This window comes from Bison bison, unplaced genomic scaffold, assembly GCF_000754665.1.
Source record: "Bison bison bison isolate TAMUID 2011002044 unplaced genomic scaffold, Bison_UMD1.0 scf7180017864115, whole genome shotgun sequence".
Lineage (NCBI taxonomy): Eukaryota > Metazoa > Chordata > Mammalia > Artiodactyla > Bovidae > Bison > Bison bison.
In genome coordinates this window covers 363982-373455 of record NW_011494687.1, presented here as the reverse complement: position 1 = coordinate 373455, position 9474 = coordinate 363982, and the positions used below count along the sequence as shown (strand labels likewise).

General features: G+C 53.8%; 2 protein-coding genes across 2 annotated transcripts in view; one reads left to right on the top strand and one right to left on the bottom strand.

Moving 5' to 3' along the window:
• ITGA7 (integrin, alpha 7) overlaps nucleotides 1-5991 on the top strand; it is a 23298-nt gene extending 17307 nt beyond the window's left edge. Inside the window, 5 exon segments of the mRNA XM_010839366.1 lie at nucleotides 145-276; nucleotides 2651-2764; nucleotides 2968-3066; nucleotides 3165-3290; nucleotides 5278-5991. Coding sequence (XP_010837668.1) covers nucleotides 145-276; nucleotides 2651-2764; nucleotides 2968-3066; nucleotides 3165-3290; nucleotides 5278-5508 — 702 coding nt within the window. The 3' untranslated portion in view covers nucleotides 5509-5991.
• METTL7B (methyltransferase like 7B) lies at nucleotides 5952-8934 on the bottom strand. Its single transcript, XM_010839173.1, has 2 exons — nucleotides 8036-8934; nucleotides 5952-6718 (listed from the first exon to the last, which is right to left on the bottom strand). The coding sequence occupies exons 1-2, from the start codon at nucleotides 8531-8533 to the stop codon at nucleotides 6482-6484; spliced, it is 735 nt and encodes a 244-aa protein (XP_010837475.1). The 5' UTR covers nucleotides 8534-8934; the 3' UTR covers nucleotides 5952-6481.
• Nucleotides 8935-9474: the final 540 nt, after the last annotated feature.

Genomic DNA, 9474 nt, shown 5'->3' with positions numbered 1-9474 from the left:
TGTGGAGGTGGGGGGCGTGGGGTTCAGACTTTGCAAGGGCTGCCGTGGGGCTGGGGGCCTGTGGAGGAAGCTGCTGGGGAAGAGGTGCCATCTCTCCTTGCTGCGTTTGGAGGGACCCTCACTGGGCCCCCTCCCCCGCCTCAGGATGTGGACAGCAGGGACAGGAGGAGGCGGGAGCTGGGGCCTCCGGAATCGCAGGAACCTCGAGAGCAGCCAGAGCCCAGCACGTCCTGGTGGCCAGTGTCCTCTGCTGAGAAGAAGAAAAACATCACCCTGGTGAGGACAGGGCAAACGCAGTACAGCCAGGATGGTGGGCGAGGGGAGGTGGTATGACAGAGGGTGGGGGCAAGGGGGAGGGCGTGGAGCTTCAGGGTGGAGGTGGCCTGTGGCGAGGTGTGATGGTCAGGCACCTGGGGCAAGTTGATTGGACACATCTCACCTAGGGGGCAGCCGCCGCCGCCCCAGCTTCCCCAACACCCGTTCACTAGAGACCAGGGCACTTAGCTACAGCTGTTTCCCTGTGCAGACGATTCTCCCTGCCTAAATGGAAGGTCACGTTTTAGAGGGGGTGGGATGGTTTTAGCCACCTCTAAGGTCTCTTTGTAGTTCTTTTGAATTCTTTTAGGACAAAAAGTCAGTTTGCATAAGGAAATTTGACATGGTTTTCACCATGTTAAAAACACCATGTCAAAAAGGTTCTTAAAAGTTCTAATAATTAACTTGGTAGTATATTTATGTGATTCATTAAGTTTTTTCTTTTCAAGCAGTTTGGCCTCCCCTTTTTGTACTTGTTTCACGTAGTTATGTTCCCGAATGGACTCACTAAGCAGGTTAGCGCAGGCTCTGTGCTGTCCGTTCTAGGATGGCGCTGGCAGTGAGAGTTGGGGGTGGGGGCGGGGGACAGATCAGGGCGGTGCTTGGCTTGGTGGCAAAAAGGTGACTCCTACATACAGAAGGATGGGCAATAGAGGCAAAAACAGGCAAAAGAGACCTTTGCAGGGGGAGGGCAGCAGTTGGGCAACTCTGGTGGTATCTGTCTGGGTGAAAGTTCCCCTGCCACAGTCCATCCTTCCTGGGGGCCCTTAGCTTCCCTGGCCCCCTTGAAAGCATGGCAGGAAGCTTCACAAGGATAGTATGATTGTGCTTAGTCGTTCAGTCATGTCCGATTCTTTTCGATCACATGGACGATAGTCCGCCAGACTCCTCTGTCCAAGGGATTCTCCAGGCAAGAATACTGGAGTGGGTTGCCATTCTCTTCTCCAAAGGATCTTCCAGACCCAGTGATCGAACTCGAGTCTCCTGCATTGCAAGTGGATTCTTTATTTCCTGAGCCACCAAAGAAGCCCCCAGGGGGTAGTATGAGCTCGTGTAATTGCTGTTTACTTGTTACATGGATAGTCTTGCTTTCTCCAGGTACCTGATTTCTACTGAAAGGCTACCTTTTATCTTTTTTCTGGTGCCCTGTGGCATGTGAGATCTTAGTTTCCCAACCAGGGATCGAACTCACGTCCCCTGCATGGGAAGCATGGAGTCTTAACCACTGGACCACCAGGGAAGTCCCAAGGCCACCCTTCTTGATAAATACTTTGAAATGGGGGACTTCCCTGGCAGTCCAGGGGTTCTTTGCCTTCCAATGAAGGAGGTGCGAGTTCAATCACTGGTCTAAGATCCCACATGCCTCTTGGCCAAAAAACCAAAATATAAAGCAGAAACAATATTGTAACAAATTCAGCGAAGACTTCAAAAGTGGTCCACATCAAAAAAAAAATCTTAAAAACATTTTGAAATGGATTCTTTTACTTAAAATGACTTTTAGACAAATTGACAAAGGATTCTTGAATTATTCTACAGTGGCAAAATACGGGATGACGCAGAGAATTCAAACACTCTCAGAGCCATTCTTCTGTATGGGAAGTGTGATGAATAGAACATTAGTTTTTAGGCAGATGGTTCATTAGGTGAGATTGGACCAAATGGATTTAGGTCAGACCTGGAAGGAGCAGTGTCTCAGTCCCCTGTCCCCTTAGCAGCTCCTGGGGCAGCCACATCTTCCTTCAGTGAGTTTGGGCTTTGCGGAGGAGTGCAACTTTGCCCACTCTGGACCTGGGTTCAAGTATCTGCTCCACCAGCTTTGCTAGCTGTGTGACCTGAGACTGGTCACTGGATTCTTTAAACTTTAATTTCCTAGTTTGAAAAATGGGGATGATAATAATCTGCGCATTGCAGGACAGTTGTGAATTTAAATGAGATAAGTACCTTGCAGATAGTAGGTGCTCAATAAATGAGATCATCATTAGGTAACATGTGCATCTACTGGGGAAGCTACTCTGCCTGCCTGCTGCTGTCAAGAGGTCTCCTCCCTGCTCCCCATGCATTTTCAAAGCCAAATAGCCCAGATTTGGGGTAGGCTGCTATTCTAGACCACAGGGTTAGTTTGGGAAGACTTCTTGGAGGAGGAGAGTTTAAAGTCAGGAAAGGAAAACAGGAGAGATGCTGAAGAGCTGGGGTAAAGGGGGGCTCCTAGAGGGATGGAGGGGAGGCTCTGAGCAGACTGTGTCTGGGTGACCACATCTGTGAGGGTTGCTGGGCCCTGGGCAGCTTGGTGGGGCGGGGCCAAGCAGCTCAGAGCCCTGCCTGTTCTGGTCCTCAGGACTGTGCCCGGGGCACGGCCAACTGCGTGGTGTTCAGCTGCCCTCTCTACAGCTTTGACCGCGCAGCTGTGCTGCACGTCTGGGGCCGCCTCTGGAACAGCACCTTCCTGGAGGTGAGCACAGCTGAGCTTCTCTTCCCCAGTAGCCCCTCTGGGACCCACTTTTCCTTCTCCTTCCTTCTGGTCCAAAGGCAGCATGCTCTCAACCCAAGGCAGGCAGAAACACTCTCTGTGTTGGGCGCCATTCCATTTACAGCTTCAGGAGCTGGGGGGAGGTGGAGGCATTAGGAGGAGGTTCTCCTTCCCTGCTCCCTTAGGAGTACTCAGCTGTGAAGTCTCTGGAAGTGATTGTTCGAGCCAACATCACTGTGAAATCCTCCATCAAGAACTTGCTGCTCAGAGATGCTTCCACGGTGGTGAGCTGCCTGGCGCAAGGCTCACGGGGCGGTGCGGCCAGGGGAACTTGTCTCTCCAGTTGCTCCAGCCCTTGCGCCCTTCGCCCCTCCCTCCCCAGATCCCGGTGATGGTGTACCTGGACCCCGCGGCTGTGGCAGCAGAAGGAGGCCCCTGGTGGGTCATCCTGTTGGCTGTACTAGCCGGGCTGCTGGTATTGGCGCTGCTGGTGCTGCTCATGTGGAAGGTGAGGCTTGGGGAGGGTGGTGCCACTGGTGGCGGGGCTCCCCTGTCAGGCTGTGGTGTGGTTCTTGTACCCACTGTCCCATTTATTCAGCAAATCTGTGTTGAGCACTTACCCACGTGTGCCAACATCTCTATCAGGCCTTGGATGTTTCGGGGATAAGTCAGATGTAGATCTTGTTCTCAGGGCTTTTGTAGTTTAGCCAGGGAGGGGAGCCTTGTTGTCCAGGACGAGTTAGCGGACTGAGTCAAGAAAGCACAGTGGGAAGTCAGGGGAGGGAAAGCTTGAGAGCAGGTGGCCCTGGAAGGGCCTTAGAAGGTGGGGTAGTAGGATCTGGATGTGGGGAATGGAATGTGGGTCTGGGCCTTTCAAAAGGACCATGGGAGGGGAAAGTCATGAAGGCAGGGAAGTGTGGTCTGATTTAACTAGAGCATGGTGGCTAAGGCTGGGAAGAAAGCCAGGCTCAAGAAAGCCAACCAATGTGGAGAACTGCCTCCAGGGAACTGTCTCCAGGACTGAACTCTGAGCCGCCACATACCAGGCTTTACATGGAACCATTCTTGATCAGAGTGTAGCCAGAATCATGTGTGCATCCGGGGCTCCACATAAGAGCACACACATGTATATGTTAGTACTGAGAATCACGTCCATTATCAGCGGCCATCCCCCGAACCACATGCCACATCTGAGCCATGTGGAACCACAAATGCCCTGGGGGCCCTCCGGAGAGCTGCCTCCCTCCCCAGGACCAGTCACAGACCAGGCACAGCCTCTGGCAAATGTGTATCATCAGGCCTCTGGGTATCCAGACTGTTGGGAACCTTGCCATTCTTCAGGGAGATTGAGGCCCTTGAGAAACTGGATCCAAGATCTCTCCTTCTCACTCCCATGGAAGGGGGACAAAGCAGAGATAGGGGCCACCATCCTTCCTTAGCCTTCCCATCCCCCACCTCCTCTGCTCCCCTCCTCCCTTATATCCCAGTGTGGCTTCTTCCGTCGGAGCAGCCAGAGCTCATCTTTTCCCACCAACTATCACCGGGCCCGGCTGGCTGTGCAGCCCTCAGCTGTGGAAGCTGGGGGTCCAGGGACTGTGGGGTAATTTTTGGGTGTGAGCATGTGTGTGTCCAGATTTGTATGTGTCAGGGAGTACGTATGTGAGTGTAAGTCGAGTTCCCAGCATTCAGGAATATGCAAAGCGAAGAAAGGAGATTGCATGAGGGTGGTGTGAGTTCCAGGAACTGGGGTGGGAGGTAACTGTTAGGGTGAGGTTATAAGGGTGAGCATAACCCAGCCTGAGGCATGTGAAAGGGTTGGGTGGGCTCCTGGAGTGTGAGCATGTGGGGAGTGCTGGGAGGTGCCCTGCATGCCTTTTTTGGGCATGAGAGTGCAGAGACACAAGTGCAAGGAGATGCCATGCAGTCCAGCATGTTGGAGTCCTAGGAAGTCTTGAGTGTGAGTGTGCAAGGGGCACACTTCCATCTTGGTATGTAAGGGCCAGCATGCTCATGACTTAGGGAGGGGCCATAGAGGAGAGGGCCCACCCTAAGGGAGATGCTGCCCAGTAGGCAGGCATTGTGTGTATGAGGCTTGAGAAGAATCATTCTGGAATTTGCAGGAGTCTAGGAAGCCATATTTTCCCTTAGATCTTGTTTGTGTTCTCAGGGATGCTGTTGCATCTCTTAAAAAGCTTAGGGGTGTTGAAATCTTTGGGACAGCGGTCCTGAAGTTCTACCTTCAACCCCTCTTTCAGGCGCCAAGGGAGACGTCCTCGGTCCTGCAGCTCAGGCCCTTCCTGGTCTTTCTCTTGCTGTGCATGAGGACCAGGGGAACCCAGCCATGATGGTTGGCACCTGTGTGGGCTGCTTCTGGCACAGGCTGCTGTTGGTTCTTTCTGTCCCAGGGATGGTGGGACAGCAACTGGGCTGTGCCGGGCCTGTGCTCCAGGGCTGTGCCCCACAGGCTCCTCATGTCTGGCCTGCTGTTCTTCCAGATGGGATTCTTCAAGCGAGCGCGGTACCCCGAAGCCACCGTACCCCAGTACCATGCGGTGAAGATCCCGCGGGAAGACCGGCAGCAGTTCAAGGAGGAGAAGACGGGTACCATCCTGAGGAACAACTGGGGCAGCCCCCGGCGGGAGGGCCCAGACGCCCACCCTATCTTGGCTGGGGATGGGCACCCAGAGCTGGGCTCTGATGGGCACACAGTGCCAGGCACAGCTTAGCCTTCTCCACCTGGCCTGGCCCATAGGCCCCTTGCACCCCTTCCCCAGATATGGCTCCTGGGGATGACGAGGGTAGAATGGGTTACTGGTGTCCCATCCAGATTTGGCAGGATCTCTTTCCTCTGGGGCACAGATCTCTGTCCCCCATGAGGACCACCCCCCTGCCAAACTTCCCCTTATGATGCTGTGAGATGAAAGGGGGTAAATCAGGGATGGGTCGTGGGGGAGGGTGAGAAGGGCAGCGGTGTCCTGATTCAAAAGTGGGGAGAAGGGACCCTAGCCCCTCCCTTTCCCACTCAGTCTGTATAATGGGACCCCAAGGACCTGTCTCCCGAAAGTGCCTTAAGCCCAGAGGGTGGGGAGGAGGTTACATTGCTGACTCAGGGGCTCTTCCCTCCCTAGCTTCCCCTCTCCTCTGACCTTAGTTTGCTGCATCAATGTAGTGGATTTTGTCTATTTATTAAAAAATATTTGAGGACAAAACCTCTGTCTTTTATGCTGAGTCTTGCTTCCTCATGCCCAGGGTCTCCAGAGAGGCCTGTTCTGTCTGCATCCCCACAGCTCAGGTGGTGGTGGGAGGGGGCGTAGGGGCCTGGCAGGGACTTTGGTGACTTTTGTGATCACATCCAGGGGGCACTTGGGTGTGGTCTTAGAAGCAGGGGAGGGGGAACACGGGAAAGGGATGGGGAGGTGTCCTAGGGGTGGGTGGGAAAAAATTGGGAGACCCAGTGCATGACTTTGCAGTTGAGGAGATGACAGAGTATAACTCTCTTCTCCCTGTGGTAAGGATGGGAATAGAGCTTTTTCACTGAAGAAGGGTTGAAGTTAGATGTCCCCCCAGCAGACATGGGGAAAGGAGAGATGGGGGTGGCGGGGGATGGTTTCTGTCTTCCTGGATCCCTCTTAGGAGAAGGGAGACTTGGGTAGGTGGGATCGTCTGACTGACCGACTGGAGGCAGGATTTGGGGAAGGCTTATTTCACCGCCTTTCCCATGATGTGGGGCCCTACAGGTAACCACTTGATGGGAGGGGGCTGTTGTTCCACTTGGAGTTCAGAGAACTGGGCATTCTCCAGATCTCTCCAGGTCTCTCTGGTGAGGTGGCAGCCATCCCCAATGTGCTTCCAGGTGGGCTCTAAAACTTGCTGCCACAAGAAGGCCCAGCTTCCACGCGGCTCCGCCATATGCTCCCAGAAAAAGAACACTCCTCCCTGTGAGAGAAGAGAGCGCGTCACCTACCTGCTCCACTCTGCAACCTTCCTCTGACCTCATGCCATCCCGCTGACCAAGCCCGATCAGAGCCTCCTGGTGGAGTGGGAGGTGCCAGTCTGCGAGTTTAGGGAGCAGAGAGCATCCTGCTCTTTACTTTCTCTGCATCCCCTGACTCCTACCAGTCTACTCGAAGCCAATGTGAAAAGCCTCCGGTGACCCAGGGGGGTTGCCTGGTGAGAGATCTTTAAATGATGACCAGAAGGACAGCTTAGCTGTGGGCAGACAGATGGGGAGGTGGAGAACCAGGGGCACAGACCTCACTGGATAATACAAAGATGCTCCCCCGGAGCCCTCCCAGAGACCCAGATGCCTGCATTCCGGACATCTCAGCCAGCATCCCAGGGACACCTTGTACTTGGGCTCCTTATTAAGCAAGAGCTTCTCCAGCTCTTTCCTTCTCACTATACCCTCCCTCGGTGATCTCACCCCTATGCTTGGAATTTACCAGCTACAAGCTGATGACTTCCAAATCTAAATCTCCAGGCTACATCTTTTGCTGACCTATAGATCTAGACATCCAGCTGCCTCTGTGTCTCTTGCCTGGCTGTCTCCATAGCACCTCAGACCTCATAAGTCCAGAACAGGTTTCTCCTTTCTTGCAGATGGCACCTCCCTCTACCCTCCTTCACTCCCCCCACTAGTCGTTTATGCCAGAAACCTGGAAACCATCCTAAACTCCTTCCTCTCCAAGTCCAGCTCCCAATCTTATGGATTCTGTGTGTTAGTTGCTCAGTCGTGTCCGACTTTTTGTGGCCTCATGGACTGAAGCCTGCCAGGCTCCTCTGTCTATGGAATTCTCCAGGCAAGAATACCTGGGTGGGTAGCCATTCCCTTCTCCAGGGGATCTTCCTGACCCAGAGATCGACCTCAGATCTTCTGGTAGGCCGGTAGATTCTTTACCATCTGAGCCACCATGGAAGTCCTGTTATGGATTCCATGTCTCCTAACATCTTTACCTAGAACACGCTTTTGTTCCCCACACTCTCTTCACCCCCTGCTTAATCCCTCAGGTCTCAATTTAAACACCATGTCCCTAGATGTCCTTCACTGATCTTCCCCCACTTTGTTCGGTGGCTCTGCTGTGTGCTTCCTATCCTGCTCCATCCAGGCCCTGATCATATCTCCTGATCAAAAGCAGTTGGGGATGGGTGACTCATGCTCTAGTACATGAGATACACCATCCTGGGTGCCCTGGACACTGGGGTGGCTGATGCTACATTGCTGCTCCATGCCCAGATCCTTCCCTTTCTGCTCACCGGCCTCAGAACTCTCCGAACTTCCTGCAGGACTCTCTTTGGACTCTCCACTGAGCACAGTACCAAGGTGCTGACCACTGCGTCCATGGAGCCATCGGCCAGCTGTCTCATGTCCTCTCCGAAAGCCACCACAAACCGTTCATACTCGAGATGCCTGTTCTCGGCCATGCTCTTTGTCAGGAACTTCTCGAAGTGAGGATTGGGGTCCAGGCAGGTAATCTTACAGCCAGCTGGGTAGAAGCGGAAGTTGGCACCGGTGCCGCAGCCCAGCTCCAGCAGGGCCACCTTCCCTGAGGTACCTGCCAGCCCATTTATCTGGCTGAAGAGTTCCCGTTTCTTGCTCTCCATCACTCGGTTGTTCTTGACCGTCAGCACAGCCATTAGGTAGGGGAAATAGGTCTTGCACAGGGGCTCCCAGAAACCCAGTAGAGCCATGAGGTGCAGGGGGAGGGTCAGGAGAAACACCAGCAGCTGCAGGAGTCGGACCAGGGCGTCCATGGCAGCCTGGCCCCGAGTGGAGCTTCCCTGGGGAGACTGGCCGGTCTCTGCTTAGCTGCCACTGACCTGTGCGTGTCTCCTTTCACCTTGCAAGAGGACTTTGCTCCATTTCCTAATTGGCAGTTTCCTCTCTGCTGGGGTTGAGTGGATGTTTGAATTCCTCCAGAGAGCAGCAATCTCAAAGTCCCACAGGCTCTTTAACAAATTTTATTACATAGGGGCATATTAGAGTGGGGGAAGTGGGGGCGAAGAAACAGGTGGTGCTGGTGTGTCCTGAGTTCTGGGACGCTCTGCTGGGTTGAAGAGGTTGGTGTGTGTGGTCATCTCAGAGGACTGCAGGGAGGGGGAAGGGAGTTTCATCTCAGATCACAGCTTCGGGGGGCCAAACGCCAAGGCAGAGCTGACTCATAGGCACGTCCTGGCCTCAGGTTCTGCTCAGTTTATGTAAGCTGGGGATTCTGGTTGAGTGCCCCTGGAACACCCCCAGGGCTTTGTAAACTGTAACAGGCCTCTGCCCCAGATAGAAGCACAGAAACGAAAGTGTCTTAACTTTGGGAGGGGGGCGCGTCGGGGTCACAAAACTTCTCTGCTGGGCACTGGCCCAGGGGCTGCCCCAGCTCCACCAACTGCAGCCCTGTGTAAAGGACACTTTCCTGAAATAGTTCAGCCCTGCTTGACTCAGGAGTTGTCCCCAGACCTTTCCCCTAAGCGCCCCCACTGGACCGGGCAGTGGGTTTGACCAGCAGGGCAGAGGCAATGGACTTTGACAGAGCACCTGCCCCAACCAGGGACCTTGTTTAAACTCATCCTCCCCATCACTGGCCCTGGAAAAGGCTGTTTGTGAGATTTTAGATGATTGTCATTTCTCTCTTGTATAGTCCCCATGCACAGTGGCCAAAGGAAGTTTTCATTTAGAGAAAGAAAATCAACAACTTTTGATA